The sequence below is a fragment of the Macaca mulatta genome, chromosome 5 (genome assembly GCF_049350105.2).
Source record: "Macaca mulatta isolate MMU2019108-1 chromosome 5, T2T-MMU8v2.0, whole genome shotgun sequence".
NCBI lineage: Eukaryota > Metazoa > Chordata > Mammalia > Primates > Cercopithecidae > Macaca > Macaca mulatta.
Window position 1 is genome coordinate 194,574,882 of NC_133410.1, and position 20,527 is coordinate 194,595,408.

Below are 20,527 nucleotides of genomic sequence, written 5' to 3' on the forward strand. Positions count from 1 at the left end.
AAAGTGAAAGCTGTGACAGCCCACTGTGATTAGAGAACTCCCCGCCAGGATTCCCAGTGGGATATTTCACTGTCGCCTCCTATCCCTGGGGGAGCTGTTGCCTCTGAACCGCTTTTGCCTGTGTGAGCCTGGGATTCTGGCTGGGTGAGCGCTGCTTCCACGGCTCCAGCTTGCTCAGGAGCTCGGTGGCTCCACAGTCTCCTCCCTCCTCCTCCCTCCAGGGGTCTCTGAGGATCCCGGGACACAGCCCTCCTTTTGTGAGGCCCACCTGGCTGCAGCACCTTGGGTGTTCTCTTTTACCTCGTTTATGCTGGTGGGTTTTTTTTCTTTCTCTTTCTCTCTCTCTCTCCCCCCCCTTCTCTCTCTCTCCCCCCCTTCTCTCTCTCTCCCCCCCTTCTCTCTCTCTCCCCCCCTTCTCTCTCTCTCCCCCCCTTCTCTCTCTCTCCCCCCCTCCCCCCCTTCTCTCTCTCTCTCCCCCTCTCTCTTTCTTTTTTTTAAGACAGAGTCTTGCTCTGTCCCCCAAGCTGGAGTGCAGTGCCGCAATCTCGGCTCACTGCAACCTCCGCCTACGAGGTCCGGGCAATTCTCCTGTCTCAGCCTCCCCTGTAGCTGGGATTACAGGGCGCACCACCACGCCCAGCTACTTTTTGTATTTTTAGTAGAGATGGTGTTTCACCATATTGGCCAGGCTGGTTTCGAACTCCTGACCTCGTGATCCGCCCGCCTCAGACTCCAAAGTTGTTGGGATTACAGGTGTGAGCCACCGCGCCCGGCCTCTTTGCTTTCTTTAAAAGCGGTTCCCCACTCCCACCGCACACGTGAATCCGCTTCTGTCCGCAGCTGTACAGCCGAGATTCTCAGGGGAGCGGGCAGCAGAGGGAGTCTGGAAGGGACTCAGCTCAGCACTGCTAGGAGGACTTTACACGCAGGCACCTCCCTTACTTAGGGGCAGCTGCCTCCTTCCCCAGCCTTACGCCCACTCACCGCCGCCGCTCAAGCCCGGCTTCCTTGGTAGAAGGCTGAACGCCACTGCTTTACTCTGTCCAAGTTCTAGGATTCTTTTAGTATAACATTTAATGGAATTACCAGGGAAATCCGTATAACTTCCATTTATAGAATTAAAAATACTCCAGACCCTATAATTGCTTTTCATTTTAATTTTTAAGAATGTATTTACTTTTCGATGGGAAATATTTGCAAAAGCAACGGAATGCAAAAGATAGAGAAATGAAAGTGAGCCCTCTCCCATGCCCCAGCCACCCAGTCTCCTCCTGGGAGATAAATATTATTATTAGTTTTCCTTTTCTTTGTATTTTAAAAGAAATAATTCAACTCCCCTGTAATCTGGGAATCTGGTTTATTATCAATTTGAGAGAGGAGCTAATGCAGAAAATAACAAATAGCATTCTATGAAAATCAACCTGGACTGACCATCTGGGGACACGTGTGACTGAATACACTCTTTGCCCTGGGGACTGTGAAAATTCTGGCGCTCCTAGAAAACCATGTGGCGGGGATCCTGCCTTGGCTCTGAGAGTTTCAGGAGAGTTGCCTCCCAAATGAGACCGTCTAGGAAGGCTGAGAGGTTTTCTCATCTCTGATTCACTGCAGCCAAGTGTAAGAATCTCCTAAGGCCAGAGGAAAAATTAATACTTGGGCCTCACCCTAATGACCACACTTCTTAGGATAACTGAGGATTTTTAAAAAAATTTTCCCAGTTCATTCATTGAAGGAGGTTAATGGCCTTTTCTACAAAAGTAATTTTCTTTTCTGTGGTATCACCCGAAGAAAAAAAAAATCTTGTATTTTGCAGATGTGCTTAGGTGTGTCAGGCTCTGTGAGGGACAAGTGGCTGCATATATGCGCAGACATACAGATGTGGGCATGTGTGCAGACATACAGATGTGGGCGTGTCTGTGTGCAGACATACAGATGTGGGCGTGTCTGTGTGCAGACATACAGATGTGGGCATGTCTGTGCAGACATACAGATGTGGGCGTGTCTGTGCAGACATACAGATGTGGGCGTGTCTGTGTGTGCACAGACATACAGATGTGGGCGTGTCTGTGTGCGTGCAGACATACAGATGTGGGCGTGTCTGTGTCCGTGCAGACATACAGATGTGGGCGTGTCTGTGCGCAGACATACAGATGTGGGCGTGTCTGTGTGCAGACATACAGATGTGGGCGTGTCTGTGCAGACATACAGATGTGGGCGTGTCTGTGAAGACATGCAGATGTGGGCGTGTCTGTGAAGACATACAGATGTGGGCGTGTCTGTGTGCAGACATACAGATGTGGGAGTGTGTGCAGACATACAGATGTGGGCGTGTCTGTGTGTGCACAGACATACAGATGTGGGCGTGTCTGTGTGCGTGCAGACATACAGATGTGGGCGTGTCTGTGCGCAGACATACAAATGTGGGCGTGTCTGTGTGCAGACATACAGATGTGGGCGTGTCTGTGCAGACATGCAGATGTGGGCGTGTCTGTGCAGACATGCAGATGTGGGCGTGTCTGTGTGCAGACATACAGATGTGGGCGTGTCTGTGTGCATGCAGACATGCAGATGTCGGCGTGTCTGTGTGCACAGACACAGATGTGGGCGTGTCTGTGTGCATGCAGAAATGCAGATGTGGGCGTCTGTGCAGACATACAGATGTGGGCGTGTCTGTGTGCATGCAGACATGCAGATGTAGGCGTGTCTGTGCAGACATGCAGATGTGGGCGTGTCTGTGTGCAGACATGCAGATGTGGGCGTGTCTGTGTGCGTGCAGACATGCAGATGTGGGCATGTCTTTGTGCAGACATACAGATGTGGGCGTGTCTGTGCGCAGACATGCAGATGTGGGCGTGTCTGTGCAGACATGCAGATGTGGGAGTGTCTGTGCAGACATACAGATGTGGGCGTGTCTGTTTAGACATGCAGATGTGGGCGTGTCTATGTGCATGCAGACATACAGATGTGGGCGTGTCTGTGTGCACAGACATACAGATGTGGGCGTGTCTGCACAGACATGCAGATGTGGGCGTGTCTGTGTGCAGACATGCAGATGTGGGCGTGTCTGTGCATGCAGACATGCAGATGTGGGCATGTCTGTGTGCAGACATGCAGATGTGGGCGTGTCTGTGCATGCAGACATACAGATGTGGGCGTGTCTGTGTGCAGACATACAGATGTGGGCGTGTCTGTGTGCAGACATACAGATGTGGGCATGTCTGTGCAGACATACAGATGTGGGCGTGTCTGTGCAGACATGCAGATGTGGGCGTGTCTGTGTGCAGACATGCAGATGTGGGCGTGTCTGTGTGCGTGCAGACATGCAGATGTGGGCATGTCTTTGTGCAGACATACAGATGTGGGCGTGTCTGTGCGCAGACATGCAGATGTGGGCGTGTCTGTGCAGACATGCAGATGTGGGAGTGTCTGTGCAGACATACAGATGTGGGCGTGTCTGTTTAGACATGCAGATGTGGGCGTGTCTATGTGCATGCAGACATACAGATGTGGGCGTGTCTGTGTGCACAGACATACAGATGTGGGCGTGTCTGTGTGCACAGACATGCAGATGTGGGTGTGTCTGTGTGCAGACATGCAGATGTGGGCGTGTCTGTGCATGCAGACATGCAGATGTGGGCATGTCTGTGTGCAGACATGCAGATGTGGGCGTGTCTGTGCATGCAGACATGCAGATGTGGGTGTGTCTGTGTGCGTGCAGACATGCAGATGTGGGCGTGTCTGTGCAGACATACAGAAGTGGGCGTGTCTGCGCAGACACGCAGATGTGGGCGTGTCTGTGCAGACATAGATGTGGGCGTGTCTGTGTGCACAGACATACAGATGTGGGCGTGTCTGTGCAGACATAGAGATGTGGGCGTGTCTGTGTGTGCAGACGTACAGATGTGGGAGTGTGTGCAGACATACAGATGTGGGCGTGTCTGTGTACAGACGTACAGATGTGGGCGTGTCTGTGTGCAGACATGCAGATGTGGGTGTGTCTGTGTGCGCATACAGATGTGGGCGTGTCTATGCAGACATGCAGATGTGGGCGTGTCTGTGTGTGCACAAACATACAGATGTGGGCGTGTCTGTGCAGACATACAGATGTGGGCGTGTCTGTGTGCAGACATGCAGATGTGGGCGTGTCTGTGCAGACATACAGATGTGGGCGTGTCTGCACAGACATACAGATGTGGGCGTCTGTGCAGACATACAGATGTGGGCGTGTGTGTGCGCAGACATACAGATGTGGGCGTGTCTGTGTGTGCACAGACATGCAGATGTGGACGTGTCTGTGTGCGCAGACATACAGATGTGGGCGTTTCTGCGCAGACATACAGATGTGGGCGTGTCTGTGCAGACATAGATGTTGGCGTGTCTGTATGTGTGCAGACATACAGATATAGGCGTGTCTGTGTGTGTGGACATGCAGCTGTGGGTGTGTCTGTGTGTCGACGCTGATGTCTATGGCAGTGTGAACACCTCCACCTATACCTGTATCTATGCAAATTCTCGAGTCTCATCACTCCCGTGGTAGAAGTTTTCTCTGTTTAACAGTAAAAGAATCTGAGGCTCAGCGTGAGATGGCATTTCTCTGAAAGGTAACAGCTGGAGCACGGGTGTGTCTGACTGCAGAGCCACCTCCTTTTTACCATGTCATGTGCCCTCCTACATGGTGGGTTACGGTAAATGTATAAGTAGCATTGATCCAGAAGCCCGCATTTCTGTAACTTTTAGGGTCGTAACTAAATGTGCATTTCTGTTTAGGAGTTTGACGAAGCCAGTGCACAGACAGTGCAGCGGTTACTCTGGGAGGTGGAGGAAATGTTATTTGAGGAGAAAGTGAACCCTCAGACCCAGAGTCTGCTGGCCGAATGCGAGGAGTGGACAAGAAGATCCCTCCATCTGAGGTGGGACCTTGGTGGTGGAAGTTCTCTGGGGTGGGTTTTCGAAGCGCCCACCCCTGGCCTGCCTCGATATGATCAATACATTTGGTCTGAAAGCACCTGCCCAGTCGGAATATGGATGCAGAGTACGGTCCTTCACTGAGAGATCATTGTCTTCTTAAGGTGTCTGAGGAAATACTGAGACATTCCAGTACCCAAGTGCCTTTTAATTTGCAAGAAGCAAATTCGGCTCATCCTGAGAAGGGCATTACACATACAATGAATGCAAGAACGGTGGAGGCCACCTCTTACCTTCACATTCACTGTGTGTGAGCAGCACGTGTCTGTCTTCATCACAGAACACAGCGAGGGCGGGCAGTGATGATGTGCGGAATGGCTGGATAGATGGGTCTTCCCATCTCACCCATTCCTAACGTAGGGAGGAGTATGTGTTACTTTTTATATCAAAGATGGAGAATATGGATGGGGTAAGAAGGCAAGCTTTTCTTTCGGTCACTCAGCCAATGTACTGGAGGACAGTTTAGCAAAGTTACCTGAGTTCCTCTAGATTCTATCTGGGGAGAATCAATTAGAACACTCGTGTAAATGTGGCTGGATTTTCTGGTTACATTCACGAGATAACTTTTACAGAAATCTTGACCAAACTAGAGTTTTTCTTTTTTTTTCTTTTCAATCCTGATAAGTCACCTGCCCTAAAGAGTATGATATGTCCACTAGATACTAGTTGTGGAAATTCACTTTTCTGGGGATGGTCACTCACCAAAAATTTGGGAGCTCAGTCTTACTGTTGTCACTGCTATCTTACATTATTGATAGAAATGGAGGGAAGGTGGGAAAAGAAAAGATTGCCAGGTACATAACCAAGTGTGCATATTTATATGTTTTTCTTCTTGTTATGTTTGTGTTTAACTGTGCATTAGTTAGTATCTATGGAGAGCTTCTATGTGCCCAGTGTTGCCTTAGACACCTAAGTCTGTCATATATGATCTCTAAGCCGTTCATCAACCCTGCAAGGTAACCATTATTATCCTGTTTTGCAAGTGAAAGACAAACAAATGAAATTAGCCTGAGAACCTTGCCTGAGACTGAGCCAGTGGAAGAACAATCTGGCCTAAACTCTCAAAGTCACGCTTCTTCTATGATGCGTGATGCTTCCCACATACCCATACACGCTTCGTATCATACACATGCCTTCAAAATCATTGTTTCCTACTTTTAAAATCCCCAAACCTTTTCCCTTTGTCTGATCAAAAATGTTACTAGCTTCTCTTTGACCTTGCAGAGTGTTAGGAGGACAGCTGACCCTGCCCACTGATGAAGGCGTCCAGCATCTCCAGGGCAGCACCGCTGCCTCCACGGCCCACAGACCCCTGCTCAGTGCCTGCGGACGCAGCAGCAACATCAGAGAGTATGTTCACATGAGTGACTCTCAAGAAGTATTGTTAGCTGTATTTTAGTTATACTTTTTAATGTTTATCTCATCTACAAGCCTGGGCTCCACCTAGTTTGGAAATTTAGATTCTGATGAAAGGCAGATACAGAGAACAGTTTTTGTAAGAAGCTCTTGATTCTGAATTGATGATAGGCGTATGTGTGTGTCTATAGAGAGATGTGTAATGTATGTATATGTGGAACACACATGCTCACACGTGGTAGTTACCTTCCACGTTTGTTCCAAAGACGCTGCGAAAGGTGGACTGGGTGCAGGATGGAAACTGCCTCACTGGGATGGATTACAAGCCTCCAGGCAGTGGCAGCAGGAGAAATGAAGCTCTGTCCTGTCATTTCTGTTCACTAGAGGATTTTGATGACTCTATGCCATTCACACGTATCTGGTGTGCCGTGACACAATGCAGTCCTTTCACTGCAACCAAAGAGGGTACAAACTCGTAGAATAATTTAGGCTTTTAAGAAGCCCTTATGATTTTTAATGATGCCTGTATTAAAGTGTTTTTAAGGACATGAGTTTTGTCCAATGTAATATTCAATCGTTTTGGGGGGGATTCTGTACTTTAAAGATAAGTTAAAGATCCGCCATGATCATTTAAGCATTGCGTTCTTGGTGTCCTGTAAACTCCCATGTGGAATCTGTTTTTTCCCCATAGGTTGTGCATTTCTGGCTCTCAGATAGTCCCAGCAGCGCTCTCAGCCTCTGCCCTGCCAGGCCCTGATGGGACGGGGGTTGCTGACCTAACGGCATGTTCATCCCTGGAAGAAGAGGTTTACCATGTGGATGGAAAGATTGAAGAGTATTTCGCTTTTGACAGAAAAGAGGAGTAAATAGAATCTTATTTGACATTGGCCTCTTAAAATAATATTAATTTATTTGACATTATTGTTATCGTATGGTCATTAAGTGTTTTGTGTATTTTTTACTCACCCAGAAGATTTCTGTTCTTTTGAGAGTAATGCACTCCCAGAGCTTTTGGATTCCCAGCAGGCAGTGCCTGTGCGGGAGCAGTGAAGAGGGTGTACAGCGCCCTTGTAAAAGAAGACACGGCTCCTCGCGGTCCTGGTGCTGGGGACTCCGGATTCCCCATCCCTGGCTGCCCAAAAGGGCCTAAGGAGAGTCCCTGCCTCTGCACTAAATTCATATTTTGTTCTTAATCAAAAACTACAACTATTACATGATAAAAATTTGCCCCATGATTGAAAATTGGCACATTAAAAAGTAACACTGATAAAACCAGTCTTAACAAATTTAAGAAGCATCTTCTCTGATCTCAGTGGTACGAAACTGAAAGTCAGTAACAGGAAGGAAACTAGAAAACTCCCAAATATATGTAAACTAAACAACCCGCTCCTCAACAACCAGGCAGTAGGTCAAAGAAGAAATCAAAAGGGAAATCAAAAACATAATGAGACAAATTAAAATGGAAACACAACATATTAAAACCAAACTTACGGGATACAGTAGAAGCAGCTCTAAGAGGGAAGCCTATGGCAATAAATGCCTACATTGAGAAAAAAGAAATATCTGAAATAAACAACCTAACTTTATACTTGAAGGAATGAGAAAAAGAACAAACTAAGCCCAAACTTAGTAGAAGGAAGGAAATAACAAAGCTCCGAGCCGAAATAAATGAAGAGACTAGAAAAAGAGAAAGATCAGTGAAACCAAGACTTCGTTTCTTGTTTTGTTCCCCCCACCCAGGTTTATTCATGTGTAATTGACAAAATATGTGTATGTTGAAAAAGAACAATGCTGTTTAACGAAGAATGTTTATTAATATATGTATAAATGTACATACATGAATGTGTGTAGATAGAATTATTTTAACTCTAAGCCTTGATATTTTAGTAATTGGAGTGGGTTTTTATTCTTAGTGATGATGAATGTCTTGAACAAAAGCCAGCTCAGCCTGGTAGGAAAAGGCGCAAACTCGGACTTCCTCCTGTTTCCCCTCATGAGTGTGTCAAAGATGCCGTGATGGCGGAAGTGTTTGATCACGTCTGGACAAATATGGTAGAACTTTTGGAAGAGCTGATTAGAAAGCACTGGGAAACTACACTCACAGGTACTTACGTGCAGAATTGGCTTAATGAAAAGAAAAAGTCCCTGTTCCTCAGCCCTGGGCTCCTGCTCCCCAGGAGCCATACCTAGAACACGGTCAGTGAGAAGAAAAGTGGGCGTTCTGACTTTACTCACGAGTGCTCCTTAGTCCCTTCAAAAAGGACGCTATTGTTTTTTGTGTTATGAAAAATAATGCAGGGCTGATTGGGTGCGGTGGCTCACGCCTGTAATCTCAGCACTTTGGGAGGCCGAGGCAGGTAGATCACCTGAGGTCAGGAGTTCAAGACCAGCCTCGCCAACATGATGAAACTCTCTACTAAAAATACAAAAATTAGCCTGGCATGGTGGCACGTGCCTGTAATCCCAGCTACTCAGGAGGCTGAGGCAGTAGAATTGCTTGAACCCAGGAGTTGGAGGTTGCAGTGAGCCAAGATTGTGCCATTGCACTCCAGCCTGGGCAACAAGAATGAAACTCATCTCAAAGAAAAAAAAAAAAAAAAAAAAAGAATGCAGAGCAGGCATGGTGACTCAGAACTTTGGGAGACCAAGGCAGGAGAATTACTTGAACCCAGAGATTCAAGGCCAGCTCATTTTGGGCAACATAGCAAGACCCTGTCTCTTCAAAAAATACAAATAAAAAGTTAGCCAGGCATGGTGGCAAGTGCCTGTAGGCTCAGCTACTCAGGAGGCTGAGCTGGGAGGACCCCTTGAGCTCAGGAATTCAATATTAAAAGTAAGCTATAATCGTGCCACTGCATTCCATCCTGGGCAAAAATGCGAGACCATCTCCCCCCAAAAAATAACAATGCATACGCGTCTGGAAAACATACAGAAATACACAAGAACAAGGCTTGAAGTCACGTTTTTTGTTATAGTAAAAATAATTTACCTAATTTCTACTAATAAGAGATATGTTTTTAATTGTTCATGACATTATCTGTAATGTAAAATGTAAACATAGCTAAATGAATAATCCTTTAGTTATCTTACTTCAACATATAAAATATTCTCTAAACATAACATTGAACAAAACAAATAAAAATCGGTGATGGACATTAATGACTAGTTTTATTAATCAGTTTGTACAATAAGGCAATAATCATGTTAACCTAAATCCTGTTCTTTTTCCAGTATTTAAGGAATTAGTTGGGCTTTGTGATGTGCTGAGAATCTTTATTGCCCACTGTGTAATCCACTTCTCATGCCACTGCAACCACAGTTACAGCAGCCAGTTGCCCCATACGGGTCTCTGCCCTCTGTAGTAACGTGCATAGTGGCCATAGCATGGACTCGTGGTAGCTCAAGAACAAATATTCTCTTTTAAGAGTGAATTTTAAGTATTTGTATTAGATAATCTGATGTTTCTTATCATATTGATTCTTCTTTTGATACAGAAGGGAAAAAACAGAGAGAAAAATTGAAAGTAGCTGGAAACAGATGTCCACATGTCCTCATTCCACACACTCACGCTGATGGAGCCAGTGGCTCCCCGTCCGGAAGCTCCGAGGCTCACAGCATCTCCCTGGCTTCTCGTCTGAACCCGCCCCAGGTCGGTGCTTTCACACCCTTCTCCCTCTCGCCTTCAATCTGTGTGTCTCTCGCCTCAGTTTGTCAGGAGTGCCGTTCTAGTAAGCTGTAGTATTGAGATATTTGGGGCTGCTTGCCATGCTGCCTGCAGAGGGGTCCATGCAGGCTTTCCATGGTGACTTAAAGGGAAACCTTCACAGTGTCACGATGCCTGGAGCCCTTGACGTCCTGCCCATGAAGGACGAGGTTGTCCTCAAGTTCCTTGCAGTAGGAGCCCACGCAGGTGGCACCACCCTTGGCTTCCAGATGGAGCAGTATATCCACAAAAGGAACAGTGGTGGCATCTCTGTCAGAAATCTGAAGGGACCTGGGAGAAGCTGCTGCTGGCAGCTCGTGCCATTGTTGCTGTTGAACCCTGCTGAGGTCCCTGTCGTGCTCCAGGAACAGTGGCCGGTGGGCTGTGCTGCCACTGGGGCCACTCCAGCTGCTGGCCGCTTCTCTCCTGGAACCTTCACTCACCAGATCCAGGCCACCTTCCGGGAAACACGTCTGCTGGTGGCCACTGATCCCCGGGCGATCACCGGCTCTCAGAGAGGCGTCTTGTGCTAACCCACCTCCCGTTGCTCTGTGGAACGCAGATTCTCCTCTGCGCTGTGTGGAAGTCGCCATCCCGTGCAACAAGGGAGCTCGCTCAGTGGGCCTGAAGAGGTGGCTGCTGGCGCAGGGAGTTCTGGGCATGTGTGACACCATCCCCCAGGAACACCCATGGGAGTCCACGCCCGACCTCTGCTTCTGCAGAGACCCTGAAGAGATTGAGAGGGAAGAGCAGCCTGCTGCTGGTGCCGCTGTGGCCAAGGGGGAGTTTCAGGGGAACGGACTACCCCAGTGCCTGCTGAGCACTGCCCCCGCCTGAGGCTGCAGACCCAGCCCAAGTACACCGCCGCCCAGCTTGAGGCTGCAGACCCAGCCCAAGTACACCGCCCCCGCCTGAGGCTGCAGACCCAGCCCAAGTACACCGCCGCCCAGCCTGAGGCTGCGGACCCAGCCCAAGTACACCCCCGCCCAGCCTGAGGCTGCGGACCCAGCCCAAGTACACCGCCGCCCAGCCTGAGGCTGCGGACCCAGCCCAAGTACGCCGCCGCCCAGCCTGAGGCTGCGGACCCAGCCCAAGTACGCCGCCGCCCAGCCTGAGGCTGCGGACCCAGGCCAAGTGCACCGCCGCCCAGCCTGAGGCTGCGCACCCAGCCTCTATGTGCACTGCCGCCCAGCCTGAGGGTGCAGACCCAGCCCCTGCATGCACTGCTGCTCAGGGTGAGGCTGCAGACTGCTCTGAAGGTGCAGGTGCCCCCTGTGCCTATTTAGCAAGTCCCTACTGCAGACTGGAGCACTCAGCCTGCCAGGGAAGCCTGTTCTACAACTCCCAATGCTCAGGCCCCTGAACGAGGAGGATCAACCACTGAGCGGTCTCAAGCTGTTCTTCCACAGGCCACCAGCAAGGTGGAAATAAGGCTGATGGAAAATAAACATCAGTTTCTATTTAAAACAATGATATTCAGGTCTGTTTACAACGTGATTATTTCATGAAATTTAACAGAATTACCACATGGCGCTGCTTTGAGATGTGAAGCTGTTTTCTATATTTTGGGACATAAAAAATCCCAGCACTTTGGGAGGCCGAGGCGGGCGGATCACAAGGTCAGGAGATCGAGACCACAGTGAAACCCCGTCTCTACTAAAAATACAAAAAATTAGCCGGGCGTGGTGGCGGCGCCTGTAGTCCCAGCTACTCAGGAGGCTGAGGCAGGAGAATGGCGGGAACCCGGGAGGCGGAGCTTGCAGTGAGCTGAGATCGCGCCACTGCACTCCAGCCTGGGCAACAGCGTGAGACTCCGTCTCAAAAAAAAAAAAAAAAAAAAAAAAAAAAAAAAAAATGCTTTCCCCCTAACATTTCCAGCTAGTTTGAAAATTATAAATGTTCTCCCTTCCTTCCACCAAAGTGATGAAAGAATCGGTGAGTATACATTGGGCTTACTCAGCATTTACTGGTGGTAGTTAAGGCGTTTTGAGGAGATACAGAGGTAAATCCTAGTGATATAAAAGCCGTGACACAGGGTTGCGTGCGATACATTCTGTGAGGGTCGCACAAAAAAACACAAGCAAAAACAAACCTTGTAGAATAATCAAGGAGTGATTTGTTCTGATTACAGGAGGGGATTGGTCTTTTACACTGGAGGTAAAATTGAGCAGAAACATGAAGGAATGAGCAAGGCTCTTGTGGGAGAGAACTCTGGGTGGGCCATTTCAGGCCAAGCAAAGGCGGGGATGAATAAAAGATGGGGCCTGTTTGGGGACTGTGACTGGGCTGAGCTTAGGGGATAAGAAACTGGGAACCGCAGCATAGTGTCAAGAACGGGGATTAGGAATCAAGAGGCCTGTGAGGAGTATTCTTCTGGACGTGGTGTTTAACTTTTCTGAACTTTAGTGTCCTTGGCTTACAATGAGATTATTATCTTGTCCAAGGGATTATCATGAGGATAAAATCACAGAAATACCTGAGAGCTCCTCCCACAGGGGCCAGCACATACTGAGCGCTTAATACATTTTTCTTGAAAGATGTGATCGCAGGTGAGGCTGGAAAGGACACGCTTGTTCACGCGAGGCCTGTCGTGGTGCCAAGGAGGTTGTTTCCGCTGCCTGCCTTGTGTGGGGGAGCAGGGAACACGGGTAAGGCAGGATTCCTAGTCCTGAGCTACACAGAATCTAGTATAGCTGGAGGGAGTCCATGCCAAGCAACACACACCACACCACATACACACACCACACCACTCACACACACACACACTAGACACACCACACACCACATACACACACCACACCACTCACACACACACACACTAGACACACCACACACCACATACACACACCACACCACTCACACACACACTAGACACACCACACACCACATACACACACACACCCCACACCACTCACACACACACACACACTAGACACACCACACACCACATACACACACCACACCACACCACTCACACACACACACACTAGACACACCACACACCACATACACCACACCACTCACACACACCACACACACACACCACACACCACATATACACACCACACCACTCACACACTAGACACACCACACACACACATACACACACTACACATACCACGCCACTCACACACACACACTAGACACACCACACACACCATGCCACTCACACACACACCACACACACCACACACACACCCCACACCACTAACACACTAGACACACCACACACCACACACACACCACACCACATACACACCACACCACTCACACACACACTAGACACGCCATACACACCACACCACTCACACACACCACACCCACACACGAGACACATCACACACCACACACACACACCATACCCACACACTAGACACACCACACACCACACACACACCACACCACTCACACACACACACTAGACACACCACACACCACATACACCACACCACACACACTAGACACCACACACACACCACTCACACACACACTAGACACACCATACACACACACACCACACCACACACCTGACACACCACACACTAGACACACCACACACCACATACACACCACACACACCACACACACCACACACACACTACTCACACACACACTAGACACACCATACACACACCACACCACACACACTAGACACACCACACACACACCACACACACACTAGACACACCACACACACACACCACACACACCACACCACACACACACTAGACACACCACACACACACTAGACACACCACACACCACACACACACCACACACACACACTAGACACACCACACACACCACACACACACACCACACCACACACACTAGACACACCACACACACACTCATACACCACACCACACACACACACTAGACACACCACACACACACACACCACACCAGTCACACACACACTAGACACACCACACACACACACTAGACACACCACTCACACACACCACTCACACACACTAGACACACCACACACACCACTCATACACACTGCATACATCCGCCCCACACACCCCACACAAACACACCACACACCGTACAGCACACACCAAACACATACCACATACACACCACACACACCACTCACATACACTAGACACACCACACACTGCACACATTCCCACACACACACCCCACACAAACATACCACACACACACTACACACCAAACACATACCACATACACACTACACACAGCCATGCACACACACACCACACACCACTCATACACACTGTACACATTCCACCACACACCCCCCACACAAACACACCACACACCATACACCACACACACCACACACCAAACACCACATACACACACACTACACACATACACCACACACACCACACACACTGCACACACCCCACACACACACCACACACCCCACACAAACACACCACACACCATACACCACATACACACACACTACACACATACACCACACACACCACTCACACACACTGCACACACCCCACACACACACCACACACCCCACACAAACACACCATACACCAAACACCACATACACACACACTACACACATACACCACACACACCACTCACACACACTGCACACACCCCACACACACACCACACACCCCACACAAACACACCATACACCAAACGCCACATACACACACACTACACACATACACCACACACACCACTCACACACACTGCACATACCCCACACACACACCACACACCCCACACAAACACACCACACACCATACACCACACACACCACACACTATACAAACACATACCAAATACACACATAGATACACACACCACACACACACACCATGCACACCCCATAGATGCACACATACCACATACACACCATACACACACCACACACATACACCACATGCATACACAACCCACAACACACCACACATGTACACCCCCCTACACACACCACACACACCCCCCACACACACCCACACACCCCCCACATACACAGCTTCACACACAAACACACTCCCACACACCACACACACCACACCACACACACACACGCACACCTCCTCACACGGGAGGCAGTCGAGCTGACAGCAGAGTGAAGCTTGCATATATAGACTACTAGTTCTGAGCTTGACGTCTTTATTTAATACTCCATGATTTTAAATCAGTCCCTGTGTCTCAAAACCTCAGTTTCCTGATTTATGAGGTAGGAAGCTGTGAGAATTAAGGGAGAGAAAACATTTCTTATAGTGTGTGGTGTAGAGTGGGCGTTCAATAAGTGTTACCTTTTATAATCAGATGCTAATTATATATTGGTAGTATATATAGTCCTTCATAATTAGATGTTTGTGTAATTTAAAATTAGATGTAATATTTTGTAATCAGATTATATATATTTTATAATTAGATGTGTTTTGGATCCTAAGTGCTCTGGGAGTCAGAGGAAAAATATACTTTTCACAGCGTAGGGTAAGATATGAACCAAGCCCTAAATGATAGGTGTGATTTGTTAAAATGAGAAAGGAAGGGAGGCTCTTCAAAGCAAAAGCAAAACTGCACCTGGCACAGGAGCACCTAAACCGTGGGTCTTTGTGAGACTGAAGGACACAGGCCTGAACAGAATCCGTGCTTCAGGGGGCAGTGGGGAGAACAGAGCGCCTCAGAGGTTTGTTTCACTCTCTTGTGTGAGGGCTTTACAAGAAGCCTTCTGTGCCTTTTCTGTTCTAAAGAAACTTGCGGAATTGCTACCTGCTTATTGTATTTTTTTTGGTCTCTTTAAACGGCTCTGCCAAGTTCAATACAGTATTTCCCACTTTTAAAAAAACAGGCATCATGAATATCACAAAAAGAGCAGTGGATGAACCTTTTAATATTAGGCAAAATAAACAGATGTGGAAAATACGGAAATTCTAGAAGCTGAGGCATTTTTAAAATAGCTGTTTTGTTTTTATAATTACTCTGTTTGGATAAGTGTTAAAAAAATAAATGAACAGCAAAGTTAACAGAGTAAAAATAGAGCCTGTTTTGAAATACTCAAGATGTTCTAGTGGTAATTATGAAAGCTCTTAAGTTATTCCTCTGCGTATGACTGTGGTGGCCACATCTGTTCATGAACTAGAACAGAATTCCAGTCCCAGAAATCCTGTTCTCGTGAATCTAAATATTATTCTTTAAAAAAATGTTTAATTTTACTTTAAGTTCTGGAATACATGTACAGAATGTGCAGGTTTGTTATACAGGTATACATGTGCCATGGTGGTTTGCTGCACCTGTCAACCTGTCATCTAGGTAAATGATTTTAAATCCTAGTTGGTCATGTTGTGGGACTGAAGAGGGAGTTGAGAATTACTTAGCCCTTAGCTCACGCTTTCTGTCATCTCATTTAATTCTCACAATAGCTCTGTGAAGTACGTATGATTTTTCCCCAATGTAAAGATGAGGCCATTAAAGCCTAAGAACATAGCTTTCGAGAATTACAAATCAGGAAGCAGTCAGACTGGGATTCAGACGAAAGCTTTCCAGGGCCCAGGCCATCTCACTGCTTCTGGGAAGAGAACCCAGGCAAGTATGGAGGGGAGGAGAGGAGAGGTCCGGGCAAGCAGGCTAGCCAGGAGCCGTGATGCCCAGCCTGTGCTGCTCCCAGTTCTCTCTCTGCCTTCCTCACCCTGGAGTTACCAGAGGCTGATACACGTTGACCACACCGGGGCTCCTTGCCCTCCAGCCTCTGGGATCTCAGAGCTTGGGGGGAGACTGAAGCACGGCTCTGCTTCCCTGCAGCCTCCCTGCTGCCTCCCTGCCAGGTCACCCTGGGCTGGTGGCGTTTCTACCCCGTGCAGCTACCCTCTCCGGGTGCAGGAACCTCTCCCTCACTTCTGGCCACTTTTGGCCAGGTGTGCTGAACGTCCCTACTGTCGGGGAATTAACCAGTTCGTTGTTAATGTCTCAGCCCACATCTTTATAAAATATCTCCGCTTTATTAGTTTTTCCTCCAGTTAGCTGGTGAGTGTGCTGTGTGTTTCCTGCTGGTTTCGGACAAGCGTCAGTCATTGGAACAGCACTGGGCGTTTGTAATTTTTTTTTTTTTTTTTTACTGTTCTCAGATTCATCGCTTCTCTAACAGTTTTTATAGTGACATGAATGGCGTCATGACAATTCACGCAAAACCGCTTCAGCGGAGACCTACCTATTTCGCCGACAGAACGCAGTACGTATCAGAATCAGTAGTAGTTACCCAGCCTCTTCCCTGGGCTGCAAACACTGGAGCACTGAAGATTGCAGGGGGCATGAGATCACGAAGGTCCCACTGAATTCCAGGCTTCGGATGTGCCTGAGCACGTCTGGAAACGCAGAAACAGACCCTTCAGTACCAACCACACGACAGTTACTATCGTGTATTTGGTTGGGAGAGATGGGGAAGGGGAATATAGTCCTGAAATTCTGAATCTTGTGGGCTTGGCTGTTTGATTACTAACAGTGAAAACCTTAGCTCTCTTCCTGTGGATGATTCTTCTTTGAGACAGAAATGGAAATGATGGGTCTTTTCATTCGTTCAGCCAGTGCTTAGGAGTGTGTTCTAGGTGCCAGACTGTTCTAGACGGTCAGTGCTCAGCTGAGCACAGACAGGTGCGTTCCCTGTTATCCCAGCACTTGCCGCTGAGTAGCTCACAGGATTTCCTTCCCAGGAATGAGAAGGAGGACAAAGCCTCGGGTGGAGGGGCAGGTGCTCCCTCCTGCGCACGGCACAGACTGGGACGGGCCTCAGACACTCATGGATTACCGCCTTCTGCAAAGCAGACACCCGTGCCCTGGAGGCTGCCTTCTCTTGTGTCAGATTCTCAGAGACTCAAAACCCCCAACATCTATAGTGACGAAGTTCTTCGGGGAACAAAACTGTGAGTCTCGTTTCTCTCGTAGTAAACTAAAGGTCATGCAGGACCTAGACGCTTGCCAGTTAGGGTTCATGGATCATCCCGGACAAATCATCCTCTATCCAGTTTTACATAGACGCTGTTCTAATGAGTTCATTGAGTATTTAACATTCTGCTGACTCCAGTGGTCTGCTTAGCTGTATACTAGGACACAAGGTCAGGACATCACACAGCTCATTTCGCCTGTGTGATGGTGGGGTGACCTTGGGTGGATTTCAGTGGACTCGTCTGTGAAATGAATAATTAGCTAATGCCTTCCAATTACATAATTAATACTTTTTAAGGGGAGGTTTAAATAAAATAATGTATATAAAATGCTATAAAAATAAAAGGACTGTGTCCCTATCGGATTATGTTTAAGGATGCCTTTCTAGGTGGGAGTTTCAGTAAAGCTTTCGATCTCAGGGATGCACATCCCGTCATGGCCTCATTAGAAAGGTGTTTGTCTCTTGCCCTCCAGCTCACTTACCAGTATCAGCCAGTACTTACATTGATAATAACAGCTAATGTTTATTGATCGCTTTCTTTGTTATCAGCACCAGGTAAATGAATTACATTTATGATCTTATTTATTCCCCACCACAAACCTTTATATGGTTGGGACTCATACCATCCCAAATCTGAGACAGGAAACAGGCTAAGCCTGCCAGAGATCATCCCCGCCAGGAAGAGGCCCACCCGGACACACCCACAGTCTCTCAGGCTTTAGGGACCACCCACTGGACCCCCGGCCTGCAGGGGGGTGGTTATCGGGAGCTGGGCTCAGGAGTGGGCGGCTGCCAACACTTACCTGGCACCCGGACTTTTTCCAGATGCAGTCGTAAAGCCCCTTTCAGCTTTTTAATTGGTGACTGTTTCTTTCACAGTTTGGGACTGATGTTTCCAGCTGTGTTGTGTCTGCTGTGCTGATTCCTTCGAGATCCCTCTCCCTCCTCTGCTTCGCTTCCCCCCATGCCAGTCAGCAGCACCCGGTGCCAGTCAGCAGCACCCGGTGCCAGCCAGCAGCACACGGTGCCAGCCAGCAGCACACGGTGCCAGTCAGCAGCGCATGGCAGGCTTTCTCCTCCTGCCCCAGCCTACCTGGGTCCCCCGTCACACCTTCATCAAATAGAAACCCTGTATGTTTCCTACTGAGATACATTCAGATGCCTCCGATTGTGCCAGTCCCTCTGTGTTCTGACCCCTCCCTCCCTGTGAGCTGGTGATTTTTCAGCTTTCTTTTTATTATTGCCACCCTGAGGAGCCCTTTTAGACCATTCTTCCCAATTGCTCTCCCTACACATGGAATTGTAGTCCCACAGACAGCCTGTTTTTCTGTGTGCATAGCTGTGCTCTACACATACGAGGGAAGCCGTGGCTTCAGAGGGGCCAGTGCCCTCCCCCTTTGGTGATGCTGCCTCACCTGTGTCCCCCGGCTTCTCACCTGCCTGAATTCTCACCTGCCAGCCTCACTTTCCCTCTGACCCCCACACACACCAGCTCTGCGTCTTCTCCCCTCCATCCTCTGTCTTCCACTTGTATCGAGATATCATTTTCCCCCAGTTATCAGAGTGCTATAAGTTCCCTGGGGAGCACCAGGATAATACCACAAATAGCAGAAATGAAAGACCTCTTGTGTGCCCATCGCACAGAAGCATCAACATCACAGCTGTTGGCAGATTTCCTATCACTTGCCAGTTATCCATGTACCTGGGTGCTCAGTGACATGATGCTGTGTTGCAGGCCGACTGGCGTGGACCACATGGTTTCGCCACTGGTTCAGACGTCACGGAGCAGGTTCCCCCCGATAGGCGTGGAGACCAGGGAGCAGAATACGGCAGTTCCTGGATGCCGCCTTGTGTCTGTAAGACAGATTTCATTGTATTTCACTGGACCATTTAGGTTCTATATTGGAAAACAAACAAAAACAACCTTGGCACTTCCAAGTGAAACTAGTAACATAAGATCTGAGTGGCTATTTTCAAATGCCTTCATAATCTGTTTCCAGAAAGTAAATGAATGGCTTGTGAGAATTTACAGGGAGTGAGAGGCTTAATTCACCGTTTTGTGAAATAGAAGCATGTCTTGAACTAAATCAGAAATTCCAGGTGTCAAGGAAACCTCTGACAGGATGGTGGAGCAAAGAAGAGAGCATGAGATTTGGTCAGGAGACAGGCAGGTCTGCGTGGATCCTGCCATAGAAACTCTCTTCTATGACTTGGTACAAGTCACTTTAATCTCCCTGAGCCTTACTGTTCTCTATAAAAGGGGATTAATGATTCTTACCTCTAAAGAATTGTTAGAAGGACCAAATGAACTCAGAGGTGTTAAATAATTCCTGATGTGAAATTATGAGCTCAGTCAATGATGACCATGGTATTTTTATCAGGTCTCATGTTTACAGCTAACCTCTGCCACGTCTGTTGCAGTGGAGGGTGATACCTTCTGCAGTGAAGCTCCCCTCAGCCAGGCAGTCGCACAGGCCTCCGGGAGTGTGCTGCTGTCCGTATGCAGAGCCAGGCAGCCCCCAGGTTTACAGCCACCCCTCCCTCCACTCTCACACAAGTAACTTGTCTCTATTCATTTTATACAACACAGAAGGACCCCTGTT

At 48.3% G+C, this 20,527-nt stretch overlaps 1 protein-coding gene across 11 annotated transcripts in view; it reads left to right on the forward strand.

Moving 5' to 3' along the window:
* The window catches only part of FAM149A (family with sequence similarity 149 member A), a 67,164-nt gene that overhangs the window by 39,313 nt on the left and 7,324 nt on the right, over positions 1–20,527 (forward strand). For 9 of the 11 annotated variants that reach the window (XM_015139648.3, XM_078002549.1, XM_015139647.3 and 6 more), the window contains exons 4-11: positions 4,768–4,910; positions 6,190–6,315; positions 7,013–7,183; positions 8,235–8,425; positions 9,816–9,970; positions 17,110–17,213; positions 17,692–17,901; positions 19,660–19,780. In XM_015139648.3, coding sequence (XP_014995134.3) covers positions 4,768–4,910; positions 6,190–6,315; positions 7,013–7,183; positions 8,235–8,425; positions 9,816–9,970; positions 17,110–17,213; positions 17,692–17,901; positions 19,660–19,780 — 1,221 coding nt within the window. The remainder of the gene's footprint in view (positions 1–4,767; positions 4,911–6,189; positions 6,316–7,012; positions 7,184–8,234; positions 8,426–9,815; positions 9,971–17,109; positions 17,214–17,691; positions 17,902–19,659; positions 19,781–20,527) is intronic. The other 2 variants (XM_078002548.1, XM_078002547.1) reach the window with 1 other exon arrangement.